Source organism: Oncorhynchus masou, chromosome 4 (genome assembly GCF_036934945.1).
Source record: "Oncorhynchus masou masou isolate Uvic2021 chromosome 4, UVic_Omas_1.1, whole genome shotgun sequence".
NCBI classification, from domain to species: Eukaryota; Metazoa; Chordata; class Actinopteri; order Salmoniformes; family Salmonidae; genus Oncorhynchus; species Oncorhynchus masou.
Genome location: NC_088215.1, coordinates 2,621,548 through 2,648,858, shown reverse-complemented (window position 1 = coordinate 2,648,858; position 27,311 = coordinate 2,621,548). Strand labels below are relative to the sequence as shown.

The following is a 27,311-nucleotide window of genomic DNA, read 5'->3' as shown; positions in this document are numbered from 1 at the left end:
TACCTGCCGCCCTCTTGCATAACCAACGAGCACATATTTTAGTCCATCTTAGTATGAAAAACAGTATCAATTCAGTATATCTTCCACTATGTCAAAACAGTATCACTTTTCAACCAACCCAGTGCATTTGTTGAAACTGAAAAGTTTTTAAATCAACAATATGTCAAAGGATTCAACAACTGTAAACTGAAACAAACAATTGGATCAAACAGATCAATACCACTGGACATTAGGTTTCATTCCGACCCTGCAGGGCTTAGATTAAGCCAGTACTAGTTAAACTAGGACATTTAAGTAGCTTTCCTGAACGTGGCTTAAATTAGGCAAAGTTAATCAGAGACTGGAGAAGGTAAGTAAGCCTCAATGAGAACACTTGGGTTAATCCTGATTAGGTTCAGTATGAACACCTGGGTTAATCCTGATTAGGTTCAGTATGAACACCTGGGTTAATCCTGATTAGGTTCAGTATGAACACCTGGGTTAACCCTGATTAGGTTCAGTATGAACACCTGGGTTAACCCTGATTAGGTTCAGTATGAACACCTGCTGTTGGTCTAATGGTGCCCATTAAAACCCGGAATAGAAAACACCAATACTGGTGTGAATACTGAGACGAAACAATGGCAAAAATCATTTGTTTGTGTGAAAAAACGCTACCAAAACAAATGTTATTAAAACATCCAGTTATTGAATGTAAAACCACACTGCTGCTACTGAGCAGTAGAACAAGCGGGTTGGGCTGCAATTAGCTGTGAATTCAATGGAAATGTGACCACAAGAAGAGTACGACAACTTTAGGTGAGATACCTGTATTATTATCAGTATTTCACATTTCTCATATTCATATTTTTTTTACATCACTTCTATCATTAAATTATATCTGCCTTTTATAGACTCTGTGGAAGAACCTTAAACTGACTTTAAAACGAGAAAGCAGAGATCAGGAGATGGTTACTTCCATTGGTAAATATATTCCACTGTCTGTGTCATTATTCTTCTTCATTCTAAGGACCATATGAGTTTATTTGTTTTTCTAACTGTGTTCTTTTTCCAGAGGAAGGAATGTTACTATGTAGTGAACAGGTTGTAAGAGCCAGTACACAGTGAGGGTGGAATGTGAACAGGTTGTAAGAGCCAGTACACAGTGAGGGTGGAATGTGAACAGGTTGTAAGAGCCAGTACACAGTGAGGGTGGCATGTGAACAGGTTGTAAGAGCCAGTACACAGTGAGGGTGGCATGTGAACAGGTTGTAAGAGCCAGTACACAGTGAGGGTGGCATGTGAACAGGTTGTAAGAGCCAGTACACAGTGAGGGTGGAATGTGAACAGGTTGTAAGAGCCAGTACACAGTGAGGGTGGAATGTGAACAGGTTGTAAGAGCCAGTACACAGTGAGGGTGGAATGTGAACAGGTTGTAAGAGCCAGTACACAGTGAGGGTGGAATGTGAACAGGTTGTAAGAGCCAGTACACAGTGAGGGTGGAATGTGAACAGGTTGTAAGAGCCAGTACACAGTGAGGGTGGAATGTGAACAGGTTGTAAGAGCCAGTACACAGTGAGGGTGGAATGTGAACAGGTTGTAAGAGCCAGTACACAGTGAGGGTGGAATGTGAACAGGTTGTAAGAGCCAGTACACAGTGAGGGTGGAATGTGAACAGGTTGTAAGAGCCAGTACACAGTGAGGGTGGAATGTGAACAGGTTGTAAGAGCCAGTACACAGTGAGGGTGGAATGTGAACAGGTTGTAAGAGCCAGTACACAGTGAGTGTGGAATGTGAACAGGTTGTAAGAGCCAGTACACAGTGAGTGTTCCCTCCACAGCTGCTATAACATCCCTGAGAGAAGATGCTGCCACCACCTTTCAGCAGAGAACAAAGAAGATGACAATGCATGAAACATTAACCGGATAATTTCATGAGAATAAAATGAAATATCTGAAGAACATGAATTGAGAATTGGACAGGTTGAATTGGATATGAAGTTGGAAGAGAGAGTTATCATCCAACAAAGAGACAGTAATGAGACAATAGTGTTGACCAGCCATGGTGAACAATATATGTTAAAAAATAATTGTTTTGTCATTTGGATATTCATGAGTGACAGTATTTTAATCACCACAAACTACATTTTAAACCAGCCTAAGTTTAGTCACTCATTTATTTTTGTTGCACACTATTTGAAATTTTAACAAACATTATCAAAGCAAAATTAAGCCATAATGAATAAATTCTATATTTAAATGCGTCTCATCTAGTTGAAGTGCTGCAGTGTGAAGCAACTGCATGTGCAATCCTCGTTAGTCATTGCCTGCCTCAGTCATGAGCACATCTACCTCAGTCATGGGTACATCTGCTTGATGCTGATCATGGGAGGATCAGAACAGCCATGCTGCTTCAGGTTGTGCATGCAGCACAGTTGTAGCAAGTTGCAGCATCTTATTGGCTTGAAACTAAGTGTTTTGCGAAAAAAAAATGGAATCTAGTTTTCCATACTCCAAACATACGCTGGACCATCCCTCTCGTGTGGATATGAGCTTTGTTGTATCTTTACTGCTCAGCTGTTGTGGGATTTATGTCTGGAGTAAATAAAAAGTTACTCTGATCATTTTACTATGTAGTAACTATTAGTAGACCATATTACCATGTAGTAACGATTGGACCATATTACTATGTAGTAACTATTAGTAGACCACATTACTATGTAGTAACTGTTAGACCATATTACTATGTAGTAACTATTAGTAGACCATGTTACTTTGTAGTAACTATTAGTAGACCATGTTACTTTGTAGTAACTATTAGTAGACCATGTTACTTTGTAGTAACTATTAGTAGACCACATTACTATGTAGTAACTGTTAGACCATATTACTATTAGTAGACCACATTACTACGTAGTAACTATTAGTAGACCATGTTACTATGTAGTAACTATTAGTAGACCATATGACTACGTAGTAACTATTAGTAGACCACATTACTATGTAGTAACTGTTAGACCATATTACTATTAGTAGACCACATTACTATGTAGTAACTGTTAGACCATATTGCTATGTAGTAACTATTAGTAGACCACAATGCTATGTAGTAACTATTAGTAGACCACAATGCTATGTAGTAACTATTAGTAGACCACTTTGCTATGTAGTAACTATTAGTAGACCACATTGCTATGTAGTAACTATTAGACCACATTGCTATGTAGTAACTATTAGTAGACCATATTCCTATGTAGTAACTGTTAGTAGACCACATTACTATGTAGTAACTATGTAGTAACTGTTAGACCATATTGCTATGTAGTAACTGTTAGACCATATTACTATGTAGTAACTGTTAGACCATATTACTATGTAGTAACTATTAAGACCATATTACTATGTAGTAACTTAATAGACCATGTTACTATGTAGTAACTATTAGTAGACCATGTTACTATGTAGTAACTATTAGTAGACCATGTTACTATGTAGTAACTATTAGTAGACCATGTTACTATGTAGTAACTATTAGTAGACCATGTTACTATGTAGTAACTATTAGTAGACAGCACGGGTCAAAGTAATTGATTTATGACCCTGTGTCATGATGACGTGTACATGTCCAAATATGGGCCTCCAGCCAGGCCATCCTGTTCCTGTGGTCACGTGTTAGAGGGTGTGTGTTATTTTATATCTGTATTGCATCCTTTGAAGTAGTCATGGTGATTGATGTCTAGGGGCCTGGTTGAACTGGGGGGGTTGAGTGTTTGAACTTTTGAAGGTGTATGTCGCCCACCCCCAGTTGTATTGCCCTTATTGTTGATATCTGATGAAGCAGGAATGTCCTGGGGTATTGGCTGTGGCATATGCATTATAAATATCCAGTACAAGGCCTGCGATTTTAAAATGAAGGCCCGAATATTAAACATAAAAAATATGTCTCCTAGGCCAATTCTCGGGGTGCTCTGCAGCTCATGTCATGAATCCAATGACAAAAGCCTGGAGGATGTTTTGCGTGAGGCTCCAGAATGTTTTAAAGGATTTTTGTGTACAAGTGAGGGACATATGTCTTACATATTCCAACCTGAGGAATCTACGGTTAAGATATTCACAGACAGCGGATCCAAACCCCTTTATCGGGCAGAACCCGAGAGTTTTTCTCCAGCGCTAAGGATGAGAGAATGGCTTAAAATAAGACTAGCGCTGTGTCAAATTGAACAGGCCCTGAGTGCTTCAAGTCTACCCGGATATGCGTTGGAAGAACAGGTCTGCAGACGAAATGATCTGATGGCCCTAAGAGTCGCTTCAATGGCGTATACCCCGGACTCCAGAGCGACAATTTTAGCATGTGAACAATTTGGTAGTGCAAATGCGACAAACTGTCAGTTCATATGTATTTTCCAAAGCATGCAAGGATGTAATTTAAAAAAAATAATAATGTTCAGTTTTAAATGGCGCGATTACCATATTTTCCGAACACTGATGAATAAGCTGGACAGTCTTTTCGAAAATCGTGAACAATTACTGCGATGGCCGAGGTTATCGTTGAGACATACCCAGGACCCACAAGGCCGAAGGCGGATCTTTCCCTGGAGTGAAAATGTCCGGAGCTTCGATGGAGCGGGCAAACGACTAACTGGACCTTATATCTGTAAGAAATAGTAAAAAATGTTGAATTATAACGTGTGTTAAAATGTCGGTACTAAATATTCAGAATTAAATCATTGGTTTTGAAAATGTATCTCACCATTTAACGAAAGGGGAAGCGGTCTTTTCTCTTACGCCAGGGTCTGTCGTAGACAAAATGTAACATCTGAAAAAACATGTATTTTATAGTCTTTCATACAATGGTATGTTATGATCATTACGGGTTATTAAAGTTTGTAATAATGTACAACTGCAGGCCTCCAATGTTTTTTACACTTTTACACTCGTGATGCATGTTTAAATATTATTCAAAGTTGTTAATTAATTCTAACATGTCTTAAAGGTTGTACGAAATATTTTGGAATTCAATAAAAGGAATTTAAAAACTGTATCTCACCCCTTAACTATGTGAAAATGTATTTCACATCATCACCCAGCTCTGTCGCGAAGGAAAAAGACACGGAAAATCAGGGGGCGTGCGTGAGTGTGCGTGTGACGGAGCAGCAGGTGTGTGTTCAACAGGGGCCCAAGCGTTCTATCTGTAGAGAATCGTTTGAAACCAATGTTTGTACAATCAGGCACACGGCACGTCCAGATATCTGCCGACCGCCCGGGGTTAAACACTATCTAATCAGCGCCCGGTACCCCACCAAAGCGGATGTAGACAGAATGTCTCTTTGAATTCGCCGCCTTTGTTCTCTAAACCAAACATACAGGGGGTTGAATACAGGATATCTCCCTTTAAACTCGTTCCGTACTTTCGCAAGTTAGGGACAGAATGTGGAGCATCTATTTTAACATTGTTAGCACAGCTTTAGCGCAAACCCACAGGCCCGAATATTTAGCTGCCCGGACAGATTACAAAATATATTCTGAATAAGTGAATCTCTCCTAATGGATATTTCTGGAGGTGAGTAAGTGAAAAATATATTTTAAAATTTGTTTGAATATTATCGGGATATTATTGTAATATTAAACCCGAGTTATTTGTGTATTTCAGGCCAAATGCCAATATAAGTTAAAAGTGTGTGTATATATAGCGTATAACTGGTAATATTGTCTAAGGTTTGTTAGGATCCCAAACATTTACGCAGCTTTTACGAGGTTTAACGGATCTGGAACAACATGAGGGGGATGCTCAAAAACCCGGCAGTCAATCCCCATCATTTTTTCGCTGTAAGTCCTTATAATTAAACACATACCCAATAATATTTATATATAAAAATAAATAAATAGTGTGTATTATTTTAAAAGCTATTTTATGTATTTACAGCCGACATACAGCCAAGAATGATAAAGGATTCGTTATGGACATCAGACACATCGGGTGACTTGGATGCAATTCTCCGGTTCTGTACGAACGTTTTTTCAAACTCACTGCGAATCCCGGGAACCTCCACCCCCTCAAGACATATTCCAGACCCCAACAAGCAGCGCACAACCCGGGCTCTAGTACATTGCTCAGAATCCACCCCTCCAGAAATGTACTACTGGGCAGGGAACTTGCGGCTTCACGAGCCGGCGCTCCATTGACACGGTATGAGACCATTATACATTTTTTTATTAGTTATACGTCTTTTTATTAGTTATACCTCTTTTGATAGAATATGTTAAAACAAGGAAAAATTATGTTTTTTCAGACTGCCAGGAGACAGGCCCTGCAGAATCGGGAACGCTTGATGAAAAAAGTCACACACCCCCGGTTTCTGCGATTGGTCAGAACAGCCAGCGCCAAAAAAGCCGAGGTATTTTAACCATGTATTGTTAATATATAGTATTATACCTGAAATGTATTTGACATTTTATATATCTAACATATTTTTATATTTAATAACCTATTTTGTATGTATTATTTTCTATCAGACTCCTCCCCGGCGAAAAACGGCACAGGTGGACACATACATCTAGAGCTGGGGGATTCCGGCGCACCGAACATTCCCGATGAAACAACCAAAGCGGAGGATAGACCCGTTTTTAATGATATTTCAGATGTTGACGACCAGTTATTCTGTGATGCGGCCAACCTTATCGACCCCGTCAATTCTATGGCATCAGTATCTACAATAGAACAAGCAAGGTTTTTCACATTATTTTCCAGGGCTTTGAAATTGAGGAACGTTTTGCTATACAAACGACTGGGTGTTTTAATTGAGAGACAGTACAGAGACGATATGTTATTCTGGCATAGAACAATTCCACGCATGTTAAACAGCAAACCGATTAAAAAACGGAAATACAGACGCTAAAATCATACATGTAACACCTATCATTCCAGAAATACCCAAAAACGCACATCCTTAATTATCCAAATGGCAGAACTACAGGAACAAGGTGAGACAGTTGAAAGCCTCTTAGCACAGATACCGCCAGAACTCCTAGAAGTTATTAAACGTATGAACGAGTCAGGGACGTCCGATGAAAGCATATTATCCCAGATTCCAGCCGAACTCCTAGAAATTATTAATCGTATGAACGAGTCAGGGACGCCCGATGAAAACCTGTTATCACAGATTCCCGAAGCCCTCATAGCCTTAATTAATCGGATGAACAAGTCAGACATTTTCGGCCCCTGCCACCCCAACAGCGATAGACCAACCGTTAAAGCCCATGTCCATAGAGTCTGAAACGCCACACAATGTTTTTGGGGAATTGGAAAATTGTCTAAATCTGGAGGGAGATGGTATTGATAGACGTGTCCGGGTTGTGTACCGGAATAAATTCAATAAAACAGAGATTCGACAGTTTTTCAATTTCCTATGGGTGAATCAGAATCTTAACTATGCGATGTTTTACGTAATGATAATGGACACTCTGAACGATCTGTTAGAGATGGCAAGAGATTATGGTGAACCACGTGATGTCTTACAGTTGGAAATTTGTGGAGATAGCCTGCATAACACAGTATCTCTTATTTTACCCAATGGCGAAGCAGATTTTGAACAATTTACCGCACTGCTAGAACGCCTTGTTCAGTCAAATTTAGCCGTCATAGCAGATCGGACCCTCGAGCTTGTATTGCAAATAATACGTCAACTCCAGGGTGGTGGTGGGCAGAGAAGGAAGCTTGATAGCCTAATGCAGTCAGAAATCATAAGCAATAAAAAGGCCTACCTCATAAAGGTTCACAATCCCGATAATAAGCTATGTTTTGCAATAGGCCTAGCGCATTTACTTAACCCTGGATGTACTGATCTGACGGCATTGCAAAAGGCTAGAGAGATCCAAACAGCGGTGGGTCTCGGTATACAGGATGCTGTGGCTTTCTCTGACATAGTCAAATTTGAAAACTTTCTGAATATCAAGATTGTGGTTTTGTACCACAGTAGAGCTAATGCAGCTCTCTTGAAGTTCCAAAACACCCCCCAACCGCATCCCCAGATTCTGTACTTTTATGTGCAAAACGAACATTACTACACCGTTACCAACATCACAGCGTTCATAGGGGCACCACGTGTGTGTCCATCCTGCCATACCGGCTACACCCGAAAGGTGAAGCACTCGTTCCATTATAACTGTTCAGTATATCAGGATGCAGATTGCCCAATGCAACCCTTAAACTTGACACCCTGTGAGGATTGCCACCGCAGTTGTCGTTCGACCTACTGTTACGAAAAACACAAAATTGAAACATGGCACCCTAAGGCATGTAAATCTGTAAGCATTTGTGACATTAACAAGAAATGCCCAAAATGTCATTGCAATTACAACCTTAAAATAGATAGCCCTAAACCGCATGTGTGTGGAATCATGCATTGTCCAATCTGTAAAGGGCCTTTGAAAAGCAGAGACGCTGAAGTGGTTCAAGAAGTGCCACACGAGTGTTATATTCAGCCCTTGGCTGAAGATGAACATTCAGAGAAATATGTGTTCTATGATTTTGAGACAAATCAGCAATCGGGATCATTTGCCTATTTTTGTATCTACCACGACATTCAAGGGGGAAAAGTGGTCTGCAGAAGGATCCAATTGTGCACTACTCTTTCTAAAACATTTTAGAAGGCCACAGTACAGAAACTTCACGTTTATAGCCCACAATGCTAGAGCCTACGACTCTTACCTGCTTCTGAACCCTTTGATACAGCAAGGCGTGGCACCCAGGGTCATAGCTCAAGGTAGTAAAATCTTGTGTTTTGTAGACCCAGCCTTCAACCAGAGATACATTGACAGTTTAAGCTTCTTACCCATGCGATTGGCTCAAATGCCAGAGGCCTTGGGTTTTGAAAACTCTGTGAAAGGCTGGTTCCCCCACTTCTTCACATCTGAGGAGAATCTACATTATGTCGAATCATATCCCAGCCCAGAAATGTACGGGTGTGATCAAATGTCTCCCAAAGAGCGTGAGAGATTAATGACGTGGTACGAGACAGTAAGACATGGCACCTTTGATTTCCATAAAGAGACGGAATCATACTGTGACAATGATGTGGTTGGACTTCGTGAAGGATGCCTCGGATTCAGAGAAGAGGTAATCAAAGATGCAGGCATTGACCCCTGGAGTTGTACAACTATTGCATCGGCATGCATGAAAACCTATCATACACACTATCTGCCTAAATCCTCTATAGCTATCCCCTCGCCTGACAACTACTGACGCCAATTCAAGTCATACTCTAGTGGGTCCATTCAATGGTTGGAGTATATGGCCCATGATAAAGACATTTTTATTCAACATGCTTTGAATCGGGGGGAGAAGGCGTTTGGCTCTTATCATGTAGATGGCTACACCCAGATTGACGGGGTTGGGACCGTGTATGAGTACAACGGTTGTTTCTTCCATGGTTGTAAATCTTGCTTTGTGCCCCAGACCATGTGTGTCCTAACCCAAAAGACTTTTGGGGAAATGTACCAAGAGTTTCAAGACAAACTTGATTCTTTACAGGCTACTTACGGCCTAAAAGTGGAGGTTTTGTGGGAGCACGAATGGACCGCCCTCAAAAAGTCTGATCCTCATGTTCAAGCCTTCCTTTCCAGCTATGACACCCCAGAACCCCTGGAACCCCGACAGGCCTTGTATGGCGGCCGTACCAATGCTTTGACATTGTATGTAGCGCAACCCGACGAGACAATAGGATATGTAGATTTTACATCCCTTTATCCTCATGTAATGAGTTCCTCATGCTATCCTATGGGGCATCCGGAAATTATTCATCGTGATTTTGACTTACCTCAAAACTATTTTGGTCTGATCAAAGCAACTGTTTACCCTCCTAGGGGTTTGTTTATACCAGTGTTGCCTTAAAGGGGCCCTCAAGGAAAACTTTCTTTCCCCTTTGTCGCACCTGCAGTGAAAACAAACAACAAACCCCATGTGATCACTCAGATCAAGAAAGAGCCCTGACAGGGGTGTGGGTCACAGTTGAATTCTCTAAGGCTTTAGAGATGGGGTATCGGGTGGCCAAAATCTTTGAAGTGTGGAACTTTTCCAAGAAATCAGACACTGTTTTTAAAGAGTACATCAAGACCTTCTTGAGATGCAAGCAAATGGCTTCAGGCTATCCTGCATCGGTCACAGATCAAGAGAGCAAACACAGGAACATTCAAGACTATCACGACAGAGAAGGCATACTTCTTGACCCTGACAGAATAGAGGTCAACAAAACCAAACAAAATGTGTCAATTGTACTTAAATTCGCTTTGGGGCAAATTATCGCAGAGATGTAATATGCTAACAACGTCGATTATTAAAGACCCCGAAGAAGTTTTGGAATTTGTTTTTTTGGACCAATACGAAATTTCACATTCTTGAGTCAAGACATTGCCCTGGTGCAATGGCGATGTAACAAGAAGTGGGTTCTACCCCCGGGTAATGTAAATGTGTTTCTTGCAGCATTTACCACGGCCTATGGCCGACTTGAACTGTACAAGCTCATGGAGCAGCTTCAGAGGCGGGTTCTTTACCACGACACAGACTCTGTGGTCTATGTAAGCAATCCGGGGGATTGGAGCCCCCCACTCAGCAACTATCTGGGTGGCTTAACGAGTGAACTCGCAGAGGGTGACCATATCACAGAATGGTCCTCCTGTGGTCCCAAAAGCTATGCTTTTAGGACTAAAAAGAATCACGTGGTGTTGAAAGCCAAAGGCGTGACTCAAAACTACGAAAATGGCTTTAAACTTCTTCACAACAGTATCTAGGACCTGCCTGGTGTGTTCCTTGTTCTTCCTGATGCTCTCTGCGCTTTTAACGGACCTCTGAGACTATCACAGTGCAGGTACATTTATACGGAGACTTGATTACACACAGATGGATTGTATTTATCATCATTAGTCATTTAGGTCAACATTGGATCATTCAGAGATCCTCACTGAACTTCTGGAGAGAGTTTGCTGCACTGAAAGTAAAGGGGCTGAATAATTTTGCACGCCCAATTTTTCAGATTTTGATTTGTTAAAAAAGTTTGAAATATCCAATAAATGTCGTTCCACTTCGTGATTGTGTCACACTTGTTGTTGATTCTTCACAAAAAAATACAGTTTTATATCTTTATGTTTGAAGCCTGAAATGTGGCAAAAGGTCGCAAAGTTCAAGGGGGCCGAATACTTTCGCAAGGCACTGTATATGTAGAGAGGTTTTGGTGGGTCTAAAGTGGATTTTTACAATCGTTTTACCATAAGTAAATTCGATGTTTTAGTTCTGATCCGTTTTAAGCTCAACAAGAATGTTTTCAATATATTTCTTGCTTACAGGTACGTAGTGTGGCTTGTCGTAGGTGACAGTGACTATGTCCCCATCCTTTCCGTCTATATGTACCGTTCTCAGGAGTGGCACACCGCTGTCTCCGACCCTTTGATATGATATGATGTCGGTATACACAAATATGTTGTAAAATCCTGCATGTATATCCACAGGGAATGGGAATAATTTATCTTTCACATACGTCCATTTATTGGGACCCATCCCCAACATGTAGGCTAAATTACCGCCGGTCTTTATTCCCCAGGCAGCATCTCCTGAGATTTGTACACGTTTATGTATAGGGTTGTACATCAGGAATATTTCCATATTGTTCTGCGATAGGCGTTCATTCAACTCGGAGACGATCCTGTCGACGGTTCTATAGAACCCTTTTATAACCTTAATACGTTTTGCAGGTTCCGATAACTTTTTGCAATAAAAATCACGGCCCTTATCTTTGATATTATACCAGCTATGGGGGTATGTAATCTCGCTGAGACCTACTTCCCAGGCCTCTGATAACTCTATAGGCTTTGGAAAATTGGTTGTATAATTCGAACTCTGATTATTACGATATATATGTGCGGACGCATTACTGGGGAGAGTCAGGTAGAAGCCGCTGTGTTCCATGATGCACTCCGGTGTACACACATTTACATTTACATTTAAGTCATTTAGCAGACGCTCTTATCCAGAGCGACTTACAAATTGGTGAATTCACCTTCTGACATCCAGTGGAACAGCCACTTTACAATAGTGCATCTAAATCATTTAAGGGGGGGGGGGGGGGGTGAGAAGGATTACTTATCCTATCCTAGGTATTCCTTGAAGAGGTGGGGTTTCAGGTGTCTCCGGAAGGTGGTGATTGACTCCGCTGTCCTGGCGTCGTGAGGGAGTTTGTTCCACCATTGGGGGGCCAGAGCAGCGAACAGTTTTGACTGGGCTGAGCACACGAATGATGATGTATTTTATCATGCATGTGGGTTTAAATTAACCCCCGATGCCTCCACCACATCCTGCTCTAATACCCAACTGTTGAACTTTTGGGGCCAGTTTTTCCAGCGGACCAGCACCCATTTTTGACCCTTTTCTCTCTTTTGATCGAGAATCTCCTCCACGTGAAACACTTTGTCTTTACCCAACTGTACCTTCTGTAATTCCTTCTCATAAAAAGATCCCTCTATAAGTTCCCCGTCATAATCTTTTAATGTGTAGACCGGGGGTATGCGCGGCAGACATTCTGTAACCGTGAATAGCTCATCACTGTATCCTTGCACATATTTTTTGTCGAAAACACCCCTCAACTTGGATATACGAACCAAGTCCCCCACAATGAATTTACAATTTATTTTTTTCTTACGGCGAAGGGGGAGCAAACCAAACATATTTTTAAAGACTTGAAAAGAGTTTTCAGAAGAGACCTCGGGGGGTTTCATCCATATACTCTTATGATAACTATCGTTATACCCAATTACTAAATCTTGAACTATATCGATATATCTATGCGTGTTGTGAGCTGTAAAATAGCGCCACATCCGCTCCTTCAGAGTTCTGTTAAAGCGTTCAACAACTGAAGCTTTCAAATCCGTGTCTTTTCACCAGTGCCTCAAAATTGTTGAAGAAGTAGTATCTTGGGGGGTCGTATAGGCATGGATGCCTGCGCTGGCTGGGGTGATTGATCTCACAACCGATGCATTTTTCTTGTATAAACTCTCCAATCACCACGTCTAAAAGCGTGGCTACAGAGGCCTTGATGGTGTCCACAAAAATAGTACTGACCACCCCATCAAACACGTCCTCGGGCTATGTACATGTAGGGGGTGTCGCGGGTCTTGCCAGGGGGGAGTAGAATGTTGGGCTGCGCGGCATACAGTCCTTAGGGTCGGGCCTCCATGACGTTTCGGAGTTCTGGTATGCGGTACGAATATCCATGGTTAATGCGTAAGTGAAGAACTGTAGGTTTTAAGGACCCTCCTTTTATTGTTGAACCAGCCCTCGGGGTATCTGGGCGTGGTTAACGCAGCCGCGTACTTAGTTTTCTCCGTGGGTTGACCCTTCTGACGATGTACCTTCTTGGGGCTCCTTTGAATCATAATCCTCAGGATTCGCATATATTATGCACTTCTTTAGCCGAACAATGCTCTGGCGCTGTTGGCTCTGTACAAACAGAGCGTCCAACAACTCCAACATTTTCAATTCCATTAAATCCCAACTTTTAAAAGGGATAAGCATGCACAACCTAAAATCACCGACCAAACCGCCATCCCGGATGTTTTGGTTGTGGATTTCCTCGGTGCTGATATAGAACTCCACGCAGCCACAGGGAAGTCCATTCTTTTTCTGCATTTTCACCCGGTGAAATACTCTTCCTGAGGAGTCAGGGGTACCTTCCCAACGGGTCTCGTAGCCTGTGACCAAGCTGTACCCCTTGGTGATACGTCTCAGTTCGGGACACAAAACCTGGCGAAAAACCGTCCAGTCTTCAACCCCATAGTCCACTCCTAATGTCTGGTCGGTATATTTTTCTCCTTCGGCTACGGTATAGAGGTTCACTCTACAGGCCAAGTGATCAAACAGATACCCCCATTGCTGTCCATTAGACATCAGCACTTCATCTTTCAGCGCCGTTGCAGGCGGTATCTGGGTTCTATACACACTTAGAAACCGCTTTTTTGGAGCATCATATATTGCGGCCGTATACTTTGCCCTTTCACTATGTTTCAGCCACGGTCCTGCTTCCGTTGTTACAGTCATCACAGCTTAGCTACACAAGCATTTGTGTAAGAGTATTGATAGCTAGCATAGCATTAAGCCTAGCATTCAGCAGGCAACATTTTCACAAAAACAAGAAAAGCATTCAAATAAAATCATTTACCTTTGAAGAACTTCGGATGTTTTCAATGAGGAGACTCTCAGTTAGATAGCAAATGTTCAGTTTTTCCAAAAATATTATTTGTGTAGGAGAAATCGCTCCGTTTTGTTCATCACGTTTGGCTAAGAAAAAAAACAGAATTCAGTCATTACAACGCAAACGTTTTTTCCAAATTAACTCCATAATATCGACAGAAACATGGCAAACGTTGTTTGGAATCAATCCTCAAGGTGTTTTTCACATATCTATTCGATAAGTCACTCGTGGCAGTTTGGTTTCTCCTCTGTTCAAAATGGAAAAATGCACGCACCTGGAGATTACGCAATAGTTTCGACGGAGGACACCGAGCGGACACCTGGTAAATGTAGTCTCTTCTGGTCAATTTTCCAATGATATGCCTACAAATACGTCACAATGCTGCAAACACCTTGGGGAAACGACAGAAAGTATAGGCTCTCTCCTTGCGCATTCACAGCCATATAAGGAGACATTGGAACACAGCGCCTCAAAAATCTGGCTCACTTCCTGTATGAAATTTAATCTTGGTTTCGCCTGTAGCATTAGTTCTGTGGCACTCACAGACAATATCTTTTGGAAACGTCAGAGTGTTTTCTTTCCAAAGATGTCAATTATATGCATAGTCGAGCATCTTTTCGTGATAAAATATCTTGTTTAAAACGGGAACGTTTTTCATCCAAAAATGAAATACTGCCCCTAGAGGTTCAAGAGGTTAAGCCATTCTCTCATCTTTAGTGCTGGAGAAAAACTCTCGGGTTCTGCCCGATAAATGGGTTTGGGCCCGCTGTCTGTGAATATCTTAACTGTAGATTCCTCAGGTTGGAATATGTAAGACATATGTCCCTCACTCGTACCCAAAAATCCTTTAAAACATTCTGGAGCCTCACGCAAAACAGCCTCCAGGCTTTTGTCATTGGGTTCATGACATGAGCTGCAGAGCACCCCGAGAATTGGCCGAGGAGACATTTTTTATGTTTAATATTCGGGCCTTTATTTTAAAAATCGCAGGCCTTGTTCTGGACATTTATAATGCATATGCCACAGCCAATACCCCAGGACATTCCTGCTTCATCAGATCACAACCATAAAGGCAATAAAACTGGGGGTGGGGGACATACACGTTCAAAAGTTCAAACACTCAACCCCCCCCAGTTCAACCAGGCCCCTAGACATCAATCACCATGACTACTTCAAAGGATGCAATATAAATATAAAATAACACACACCCTCTAACACGTGACCACAGGAACAGGATGGCCTGGCCGGAGGCCCATATTTGGACATGTACACTTCATCATAACACAGGGTCATAAATCAATTACTTTGACCCGTGCCGTCTACTTTATTCTCTCTACCATGTTACTATGTAGTAACTGTTAGACCATATTACTATGTAGTAACTATTAGACCATATTACTATGTAGCAACTGTTAGACCATATTACTATATACTAACTATTAGTAGACCACATTACTATGTAGTAACTATGTAGTAACTGTTAGACCATATTACTATGTAGTAACTATTAGTAGAACATGTTACTATGTAGTAACTATTAGTAGACCATGTTACTATGTAGTAAGTATTAGTAAGCCATGTTTCTCACCCTAATATCCACTGTCACCACTGTCACAAGTAGTTGTCCACTATGTTGTCCTCTCTGAAACTGAGACAAATGAAGAGTTGAGGGAAATCATTCAATCGTGAGTTGCACCTTTCCAACAGGCAACAATGTTTAAACTCTAAATGAGGAGTGCATCCACCCTGAACATTGATGGAAAACCAGTTGCTATGGTTACGGTACTCCTCAGCAACAGGAGTTGATGGTAAACCAGTTGTTATGGTTACGGCACTTCTCAGCATCAGGAGTTGATGTGTAAACAAGTTGTTATGGTTACGGTACTCCTCAGCATCAGGTGTTGATGGACACTTGATGGGAACATGACATCCATCTAACCAACCAATCACTCCTGGGAAGTGCCCATATTCATAGAATTGAACTTTATAGTTGGCTTGACCAGCTGCATCAGAATCTTGATGTAAAGACTCCTCAGTTCACAAATGGCCCTGCAGACTTAGTGCACAATTAAGCACACATTTGCTTCACTGGCACCACACAAATCACCAGTTCACAATGAAAGATTCCAGATGCCAAAAACCTCAAAGTGATCAGAACTTGGAGAGAATTGGGTGAAGGCCTTCCTCTTTGAGACAGAGAGGAAAGTCTAGGCTCAAGCAGAGATATTATCTCCAATGCATTTTCTTTGTACATAGGAAAGCGGTCTCAAAGTAATGTAATGGATGACTCATATCCACCAGTACTGTTCTGGCCTCCGTAGTGCATGTTGGTCTTCATTTAGACATTCCACATAGCCCAGGCTCCCTCACAAACAGCACGAAGCTAAACCTGCCTCTTTGAAATATTCATTTAAGCTTCCATTTAGTCTTGGAGTAGCTCTAATTCTCCCTCTTGGAATCGGCTTTGTTTAGTCCAGAACAGGCTAAATCTACGACTATTTTAATATAAGTCTGTGCAAGTCGCTTTGAGTTAAGACAGCTCAAACAAGCATTTTGGTCTGGGACTAAACTTAAGCCTTTTATGTTAAACCGGGCCTGAGTGTTGTATATAATATGACTAAATGTGTTTCTGTGTTGCAGGGGCAGTCAAGAAATAGAACAGCAAGGCCACAGAACATGACATAAGCAGACCTGTGGGAGACCACCTCAATGCCCTGGTAGAGCCGGGGGTGGTGTTTACCACTCCACCACATCTTCAGCAGGCTTAAACTGTTTTTCATATTAAGATGGACCAAGAAATGTGTTGCTTTTACACATATTTGCGCATTGGTTTGGCAAGGGTCTTGATTGGTCAGTCAATGAGTTCATTTGTTTGTTCAAATACAATCAAGATTTATTTATACAGCACATTTCAGACATGGATGGAGCGTGATGGCTTCAAAGGAAAGAAACAATATTTAGTACACAACATACATGAGGATATAAAACAAGACTAACAACTGGAAGTCTAATGAGCATTCTAAGGAAATGCCATTGATTAAAATATAAAAAATTGGATGCAACATCCAACCCAAAATATATGTTTGTTTTACTACATTGTTTGTTATTATGTTCCTGAGCAGGAAAACCAGAAATGTCACTTAAATAAAAGAGGGAACTAACAAAGAGTCACTGACAGCAACCACTACACTCACTAAATCTGCCCAAGAAGAGGCAAACAGAAGAAAAACCCACAACAAACTAAAAGACAGGAAGCAAACCAAAAAGGTGGCTCAACTAAAAGGTGTTGACTCTCCACATGTATCAGGACAACTGGAGCACTGGGCCAGACACTCTTAAATAGAACCTGGACCAGCTCAGGTGAAACACCTTCCCACTAACGAGATGGCCAAGCCAGCACAGGTGTAACACATACTGACTAACGAGGTGACACAATCAGTGCGTCCTACGTGCTAACGAGCTATACGTGCTAACGAGCTATACGTGCTAACGAGCTATACGTGCTAACGAGCTATACGTGCTATACGTGCTAACGAGCTATACGTGCTAACGAGCTATACGTGCTAACGAGCTATGCGTGCTAAAGTCCAACCTCAAAGCATAAATGGAAAAACCAAAGTCTGTAACACCTTCCCCCTTAATAAGAAAACAATTATATCCTATATTTTTGTTGGACAAGTTTGCTTACCACCAACAGAAAAAAACTTCCATTTCACATGATAATCATCTACAATGCTCCACCTTCACCAATATAAACATGGTGTCTACTGGCTGTCAACAATTAAGAAAAAACACGTATTTCTAAATATTAATATACAATCGTATTATTTTTTCTCCTTTTTCTTTCTATAGAATCCTAAAACTAGCTTAGCTTAGCTTCTAGAACTCCTCTTTCTAAAACTCAACTCGTTTCTAGAACTCTCCTTAATATCCATAGTATCTCGTCCCCTTGGAACGAGCCCAAACAAAACTCCTCTCCAATACAGAAAAATGTGCAGTCAAAATAAATTGTGATCCATGGCAACGCACTGGCTAAACACAAAACGTTTTGACTGCCCACCCTTGAGACAATCAGCAACCAAGTTGTCCTTACCACGGACGTCTGATTTCAAGAGGAAACTCCTGCAATATCCATAGTAACTTTCCACCTCACTGCAGAGCTTCTTTCTCTTTTCAGGGTTCAGTAGATAGGCATGTTGTTGGATCGGGGCCCAGTCCCCAATGTCATGCTCTAGTAAATTTGGGTTGGCACATCCGAGAATGAACCCTGATATTATAAAAGCAGGGCAACAATGTCAATATAATTGTACACCAAAAATGGTCAGTTGATTGCATAAATAATTATTAAATTGTAAATATGAAATATCAAAACCAAATGTACACCTCTTTGTTATTATGTATTGACAATAATTAACTGAATGGGGAGGCATGAAATAATAAAACATGTATCTTTTGTCAGACTGGATGTTTGAAATATGAGGTGATTTGAGACATGCTTCTTCAGTAGTGGAATAAAGACAATTAGCATTTGAATGTTGTCACGAAATGCTGGAGTGATGTAGGATTGTTAAGAAAATTGATTATAGACCAATTTATTATACTGCGTCCATGTGTATAGGCTGCAAGTACATTGAAACTAAATCACTGATATCGATAAGGGGGGAAATCAGATTGTACGTGCTGTTGAAACTAACACAACAAAAAAAACATGGAAATGGGAGATACATTTTACCACCCCACCCTGGTTAGAGGACAACCTGGAGAAGACAGTCTGCTACATTTTGAGTTTATGGGTACCCAACACTAAGAGAAACACAACACGTATTTGTCATCACTCATATTGCGCAAGAGAGGGGGGACATCATGTTAAAATTAACAGCTCAGAAACCACACAGAATCTGTGAATAATGTGTACATCACTGGTTAAAGGACAATTTCTAGAAAAGAGCTTGCTACATTTAAGTGCTGCATTTTGATTCAAGTGGGTCACTAACGTGGTAAGTATAACACAACTCTTTTTGTTACTCACTTTGTTCAATCATATAAATAGTACTCATTCATTTCAGAGCCTGGATTTTCCCCCTGAGGTTAATAGCCATATCATGTTGAAATCAATAGAACAGGGGGCAAACATTTAGGGTTCTACATTGTGACATCATTAAAATACTCCTACTACAATGTTAAAACATTCTACACTGTGACATTATTTCATTGATATCATGAAACAACTCGTTCATGTATGTATTGTCTGATGTTTTATCAGAGATCTTTTATCAGAGTATCTCTTCCCACATTGATCACAGCCATGAGGTTTCTCTCCTGTGTGTGTTCTCAGATGTACTATCAGAGTGTTTGGCTGAGTAAAACTCTTCCCACATTGATTACAGCTATAAGATTGCTCTGTGTGTGTTCGCTGATGTGTAGTCAGATAATTAGATGCAACAAACCTCTTCCCACATTGATCACAGCCATAAGGTTTCTCTCCGGTGTGTGCTCTTTGGTGCACTATCAGGCTGCCCGACTGAGTAAAACTCTTCCCACATTGATCACAGCCATAAGGTTTCTCTCCAGTGTGTATTCTCTGGTGTGATTTCAGACTGCCTGACTGAGTAAAACTCTTCCCACATTGATCACAGCCATAAGGTTTATTACCTGTGTGTGTTCTCTGGTGCACTAGCAGGTTGCCTGACTGAGCAAAACTCTTCCCACATTGATCACAGCTATAAGATTTCTCTCCAGTGTGAATTCTCAGGTGTCCTTGTAGTGAATTTAACCTTGAGTAATGTTTCCCACAGTAAGAGCAGTGGAAATTTTTCTCTCCTGTGTGAATTCTTTGGTGTACTTTTAGTGAATCTAATCTTGAGAAACTTTTCCCACATTCAGAGCAGTGGTTAGGTTTATCTCCTGTGTGTGTTCTCTGGTGCACTACCAGACAGCCTGACTGAGTAAAACTCTTCCCACATTGATCACAGCTATAAGGTTTCTCTCCTGTGTGAATTCTCTGGTGTACTTTTAGTGAATCTGAACATGAGTAACTCTTCCCACAGTAAAAACAGTGGTGAGATTTCTCTCCTGTGTGTACTCGCTGGTGTATTTTAAGTTCTGATGAAGATTTGCAACATTTCCCACAGTCAGAGCAGCAGTGAGATTTCTTTCCTGTGGGTTTCTGCTGGTGTTTCTTGAGGTGTTCTGATGTGGAGAGACTCTTCTCTGCCTCGTCAGCATCATGTTGTTGCGGCTCCCGAGAGGATCCACGATAGTCTCGTCTCTCTCCTGTGTGAACGACAAAGTCAGACCGATGGTTAAAGGCTCACAACAGCAGAAATACACTGTAAAAGGGGTTGCCAACAGCGATGCCATGTTGTACAACAATTGACATCTGTAATGAATGTTAAAATTATTTGACAATCGTCTTAAAATGAGAAAGAAAAGTCATATTTTGTCTTAAGACAGTCAAGTGAGAAAGTCCTATTTTGTCTTATTTTCACATTAGTAGTAACATCGATGATTGTAGGCTAGAAGAAAGTTATTACAGTTGCTGAACCCCTAAGCAGTGTGCCAGACGACTTTTGGTCTCCAATATAGGCCCCTTTCTGTGTTTAATAAAATTGTGGTACCAGGGCGATACGCACACAATCTGATTCCAGAAACTCCTCCTTGCTAATGAGGAAACCGCTAGTTACGGATGTAGTATGTCTGCCTGGAACAAAAATGGTGAGTGAAGATTTTCGTTTTTCACAATGTATTCTGAATATTACAGCACACTATCAGTGCAAGATCAGGAGTTCTACTCAAGGAAACTCATATTAACTTCTTTCGGATAGGGGGCAGTATTTTCACGTCCGGATGAAAAGCGTGCCCAGAGTAAACTGCCTGCTACTCAGGCCCAGAAGCTAGGATATGCATATTATTAGTTGATTCGGATCTAAAACTGTTTGAATGATGTCTGTGAGTATAACAGAACTCACATGGCAGGCGGAAACCTGAGAAAAATCCTATCAGCAAGTGGGAAATCTGAGGTTTGTAGTTTTTCAAGTGATTGCATATCCAATATCCAGTGTAAATGGGGTCAGATTGCACTTCCTATGGCTTCCACTAGATGTCAACAGTCTTTAGAAAGTTGTTCCAGGCTTCTATTGTGAAAGGGGAGAGAATAAGACCACTCAGAGTTTGTGGCTCAGCTGAAAGCCATGAGTCGTTTATCGCTCGAGCTCTGTTGCCTTTCCTTTCTAATGACAACGGAATTGTCTGGTTGGAATATTATTGAAGATTTATGATTTTAAAATCCTAGAGATTGATTATATACATCATTTGACATGTTTCTACGAACTTTAATGGAACTTTGACTTTTCGCCTGGACTTAGTGCCCGCACTTTGTGCCTTTGAAATAGTGAACTTAAATGCCCGAAAAAAAGGAGGTATTTGGACATAAATTATGGACTTTATCGAACAAAACAAACATTTATTGTGGAACTGGGATTCTTGAGAGTGTATTCCAATGAAGATCATCAAAGGTAAGTGAATATTTATAACGCTATTTCTGACGTTTGTTGACTCCACAACTTGCCGGGTATCTGTATGGCTTGTTTTGGTGGCTGAGCGCTGTACTCAGATTATCGCATGGTGTGCTTTCGCGGGTAAAACTTTTTTGAAATCTGACACAGCGGTTGCATTAAGGAGAAGTTTATCATTAAGCTCTGTGTCTATTTACGAATTCACCACAGTGGGGGAAACTCAGGGGAGTTCTCATAGGCTGACAGCAAAAAATGCCTCCATTTACAGGTTCTTATGAGTGCATTTCACACTACTTTGGATTATAATTGTAAGGCTTGCTTGAATGTCCTGTGTGTTATTGATGCAAATCAACTGCTTTATACTTAATATAAGTGTCGAACAAATTGGCCCATAACTTCACCTAACAACAACATAAATTACAGTATTGATTTGGGTGTTGTCAATAAAGTTAAGGTGACTCTCGGATAGAACCATTGAATTTAGCAAACTCAAATGATTTATAATTTCTGTGCCCATGAAAACTGTTTTCCCAGAGTAACATAGGGACACACTAAATGTTACGTGGTTAGCGTGCATTTCAGAGATATGAATACAAAAAACTGTCCCACAGCTAGATTGAGTGTTTAAGTTGAAGTTCATCATATGACAAGCTTAACTTTATGACTATAATTACTGTTCCCTGAAGGAGGGAAACTAGGTACAACTTACTATTAAATCCATGCCTTGCTGGAAGCCCCGCCTTCCACAGGTGATGAGCGTGAGGCTCGGGTTTATTCCTTCAATTTAATACCGCTCTTCAACGACCCAGGAAGTGGTGGGGCCAATCAGGTTTTGTAATTAATTTCCCTCCTTCAGGGAGCAGTAATTATAGTCATAAAGTTACACTCCCTTTCGGTCAGTCAACTTCGGTACAACATACTATGGGGAAATAAAATCATTCCCCATGCCGACCCAAACGGATACTAAATGAAACGACCCATGGCAGACCACCCAGACCTTACTTCGCAAGATGCGTCAGTTTTGTCAATTTATTAATTGTCTTGTTTGAAACAATTCGGTCTATGTTGAGTAAGGACACACACCTGATTACCGACAGAGAAGTAGGACTAGTCTATCTGGCCTGTGCGCAAATGTAGACCTATAAATGTGCCCATTTGGGGATGTCTGGTAGTATTTCTGGTTGTCTTAACGCTGCACCACTAATGAGTTGTGGAGGTTCTCAAAGCAAATTTTTCTTCACCTCAAACAGCAAGTAAACAAAGTCTAATCAAAATCGATTGCGAATGACAATAGTAAAAGATTTCCAGCTCTTACCCTTTCGATAACCACTCGGCATGAAAGGGAAAAATGTAATGCTCTGATCCAGTGGAAATGTCATAAAATACCTGATTTTTCTTATCGTTTGCACAAATAGCCTACAGCTGTGTCTGTCCAGAACTCACTGGCGCGGGAAACTGAGGGCTGAGAATATGTTTTACAATGTCACAAGCTTGTTATCCGAGTTTCCTGACCCAGTTGATAGATGATACAATGTTTCAAGTTTGTTGAAGACAGGCCATTTGAAGCCAATGTGATTTCTAGGATATTTATTTTTATCAGGATATTTTCTACCTGCAGGATGCAATGTTTTTATTTGTTGGCTTTATGTAGGCTATTTTTTTTTACATAGTTGGCAATGGCAATAAAAGTTACTTTTAGATTTCAATAATTTTCATTTAGATAATTATTGTCTGTGATTAATCTTTGAGATGCTATTATAAATTAAATGAAACTGTTCCACGAAAATGTGCATATGAAAATCTTAACTGGCACACAGATTAGCAGAAATGGTCAGATAAATTGGCACTCCAACTGGAAAAGGTTGCAGACTAATGGTTTTGTCTATTAGTCTATCTATCTGTAGACTATTAGTCTATTACTGCAAACTTCATGAGCAGAACGGCAGAATTTACAAAGTCCAGCAGCGGAGGGGGACTCCCTCTGGTCGGGTTATGTTGGCGACCGGCTCCCTCTAGTTATGACTTCAAGTCATTTGTGTGTCTTAATTATTTAATCAAACAGAATGCTTAACTTCACTAGGGTAGAGGGCAGCATTCGGAATTTTGGATGAAAAGCATGCCTAAATTAAACTGCCTGCTACTCAGGCCAAGAAGCTAGGATATGCATATAATCAGTAGATTTGGATAGAAAACACACAAGTTTCCAAAACTGTTAAAATAATGTCTGTGAGTATAACAGAACAGATATGGCAGGTGAAAATCTGAGGAAAATCCATCCAGGTAGTACTATTATTTTGAAAGGCTGTTTTTCCATTGAAAGCCTATCCACCATACAAAGACGTAGGACCCAGTTCACAATCGCTATGGCTTCTTCTACATGTGGCCAGTCTTGAGGCATTGTTTCAGGCCTTTACTCAGCATTTTCAAAGTGTGTGATTGGGAGCCCGCATTTCTTGTTTACCTTTTCTTTTCTGACAAAGCTTTTGTCCGGATGAAATATTATTAAATATATGACAAAAACAACCCGAGGATTGATTTTAAACATCGTTTGACATGTTTCTACAAACTTTTATTGCACTTTTTAAAACTATTAGTCTGATGTTGAGAGCGCGCATTGTGCCTTTTGATTACTGAACGAAACGCACCAACAAAACTGAGGTTTTTAGGCATAAAGAGGGACATTATCTAACAAAACGAACATTTATTGTCTAACATGAAGACCTGGGAGTGCCACCAGATGAAGATCAAAGGTAAGTGACTAATTTCAACACTGTTTCTGACTTTTGTGTGTATGTATCCTGTGTTTGCTCTCCTTCTCCCCTCACAGGTGAAAATCATCACTCCCCAATCAGTCACCAATCAATCAATCATCAATCAATCATCAATCAGAAGACACACCTCCTCCTGTTTCCTACCCAATCACAGTTCCTTTCCCTTGGTTTAGAAACCCTGTCAGTTGTTTGCTCTAGAGCTCAATCTCTCTGTAAATGCCATGTCTGTAGGTCTCTGTGTTTCACTCTCTCGTTGTGTATTAACCTCACTTTTGTTTGAGCACCTCCATAGCACTTTGTCATCACCTGTGAGTATTTTTTTGGTTATGGTGTTTGATTGCTGGTGGGAAAAGGGGAAACCAAGACAAGTCGCCCATGGGCATACACTACCCGTAGGTAGACTTTTATACACTAGTTAGAACTGGGCGGACCACCCACTGTATTTTTGGTTAGTTAGCTGTTGTTAAAGTAGGCTAGTCTAGCTTAGTTTTTTTTAATACTTATTGTTTCTTTCCTTGGGTCCAGCTCAGCCCCTTTCCTGCTCCCCCCATTACAGTGTGTTTTCAAATAAACCTTGAGTTTGACAGATTTCAGTTGTCCTGGTTATTTCGTTCTCACTTTTACTTTGTCACAATTATAATTTGCATGAGTTATGTTACGGGTCTCATTACCATCCCCCTAGACTGTCGGGCCAAAAGAGATCCGTAACAATAGGCTTGAAGTCATAAACAGCGCAATGCTTGATGCACAACGAAGAGCTGCTGGCAAAATGCACGAAAGTGCTGTTTGAATGAATGTTTACGCACCTGCTTCTGCCTACCATCGCTCAGTCAGATACTTAGATTCTTGTACACTCAGTCAAATTATTTGCAACGCAGGACACGTTAGATAATTTCTAGTAATATCATCAACCATGTGTAGTTAACTAGTTTAATGCTAGCTAGCAACTTACCTTGGCTTACTGCATTCGCATAACAGGCAGGCTCCTTGTGGAATGCAACGAGAGGCAGGTCGTTATAGCGTTGGTCTAGTTAACTGTAAGGTTGAAAATCTGTTCTGCCCCTGAACGAGGCAGTTAACCCACCGTTCCTATGCCGTCATTGAAAATAAGAATTTGTTCATAATTGACGTTCCTAGTTAAATGAAGATTAAATGTGTAAAAAACATTCAGCCAAATCGGTATCCAAAAATACTGATATCCGATTGTTATGAAAACTTGAAATTGGGCCCTAATTAATCGGCCATTCCGAAAAATCGGTCGACCTCTAGTTCAAACAATAACAAATGTCATTCCACCACTTTTGGTAATAAGATAATTATGGGGTTGGAGAAATGTAACTACAGAAGGACATACCTATGGATACAAGGACTGACCATCCATGATATCAACATAGTTTTAACCATGTTGAGGCTATACAGTGTTAGTTCACATTGTTTCTAAACATTAGAGTAAAAAACGCTTATTTGGGGATCTTATTGGGTACAACAGTTGAACTAAGCTCATGAAGCATGTGTTATATTCTTCAAGAATCAATGGCTATAAATACATAATTTAAGTCACAATATTGATGAAGCAATTGCAGATTTCCGCTTTAACACCAAACATCAGTTCAACTGCAGAGTTCGTGCCTTTGTTTTTAAAACAACACTTGGTAGTGTTAATCAGGGAACGGTTTCTCAAAACCATCTTATGGCTAAAATTCATCGTTCAACGGCTGCAGAGACGGTACTTACTGGTGTTAAACAGATCTCCAACCTCCTCTTCCTTCTCCTTCTTCAATGTGACAGTCATGTTCCCCTCCTTCACTCCAAAAACTGCATCCTCTTCTTTTACTGTAACATCCTCCTCTTTCACTCTGAACGAGTATTCCTCTTCTTTCACTGAAACGTCTTTCTCTTCTTCTTTCACGGTAACAGCCTCACCCGCTACTTGTTTTTGTATTGTGACATCCTCCTCTTCCTCTTTCACGAGAGTTTCTTTCTCCGTCCAGCCAACCTCCTCATCTTTATCAGGAGGAGAGTTGCTTTGTGAACTCATGGTCGGAGATGTTAGCTAGCTAGCATTAGCGACTAGCCTAGTTCTAAGCTAACTTAGCAAACCAGCTAACTGACAAACAACGTTAATATATAATTAATAGGGCCAACAAGTACATACGACAGAAGTGTTATTTCACACACAGCAACTAAAATACACAAAAACCGTGTAAAGAGCGTGAATACTGTTTGCTAGAAAGCTACGGAGATGTCTGACAAGCTGTTGTTGTAGAAGAAGCGTCCCGTCCACTAGATAATACGTCACACTGGCAGCGTCTCCTGAACCTAAAAGACGTACATCGCCATCTGCTGACTGGAGTGGGAAACGCAGCTGAAGAACCAAACGTTTATTTTTCATTTATTTCACAAAAGTTTAGTAGTATATTAAGTCGTTTTTAATGAGTTAGAATTTAAAACAAACTTTACACCCACTACATATTTGCATTGAACCATACTTCTGACATGCATCATTTTGACCCCAGAGGCATATCTTTTATCATAGCCAAAAATGTGGTTTATTCAATTGTTTCAAATTTCCATGACTTTGTCAATCAACTTGTTCTTAATAAATCTAAATAATGGTTTAGTGTTTATGTATCAATATGGACTTTTAACAAATTAAAATCCTTTGGAGTCATTTTGACTCCAGCAAAAAGCACCATTGATAAAAATGACGTTTATTTCAAATCAAAATCGAATAACATTTTATTGGTCACATACGCATGTTTATCAGATGTTATTGCGGGTGTAGCAAAATGCTTGTGGTTCTAGCCAAGACAG

The 27,311-nt window shown here is 40.6% G+C and overlaps 1 protein-coding gene across 1 annotated transcript; it reads right to left on the bottom strand.

The window, feature by feature from the left end:
• Window positions 1-17,083: 17,083 nt before the first annotated feature.
• LOC135521588 (zinc finger protein OZF-like) lies at window positions 17,084-26,770 on the bottom strand. Its single transcript, XM_064947313.1, has 2 exons — window positions 26,232-26,770; window positions 17,084-20,485 (listed from the first exon to the last, which is right to left on the bottom strand). The coding sequence occupies exons 1-2, from the start codon at window positions 26,533-26,535 to the stop codon at window positions 19,446-19,448; spliced, it is 1,344 nt and encodes a 447-aa protein (XP_064803385.1). The 5' UTR covers window positions 26,536-26,770; the 3' UTR covers window positions 17,084-19,445.
• Between the last annotated feature and the right edge of the window lie 541 nt (window positions 26,771-27,311).

Bases quoted from the DNA above. Each gene is read 5' to 3' on its own strand.
- LOC135521588 (XM_064947313.1), bottom strand. From the start codon at position 26,535: ATGAGTTCACAAAGCAACTCTCCTCCTGATAAAGATGAGGAGGTTGGC. The intron at 20,486-26,231 runs GTAAGTACCGTC...TCGTTCACACAG, and splicing joins TGGAGATCTGTTTAACACCA to GAGAGAGACGAGACTATCGT.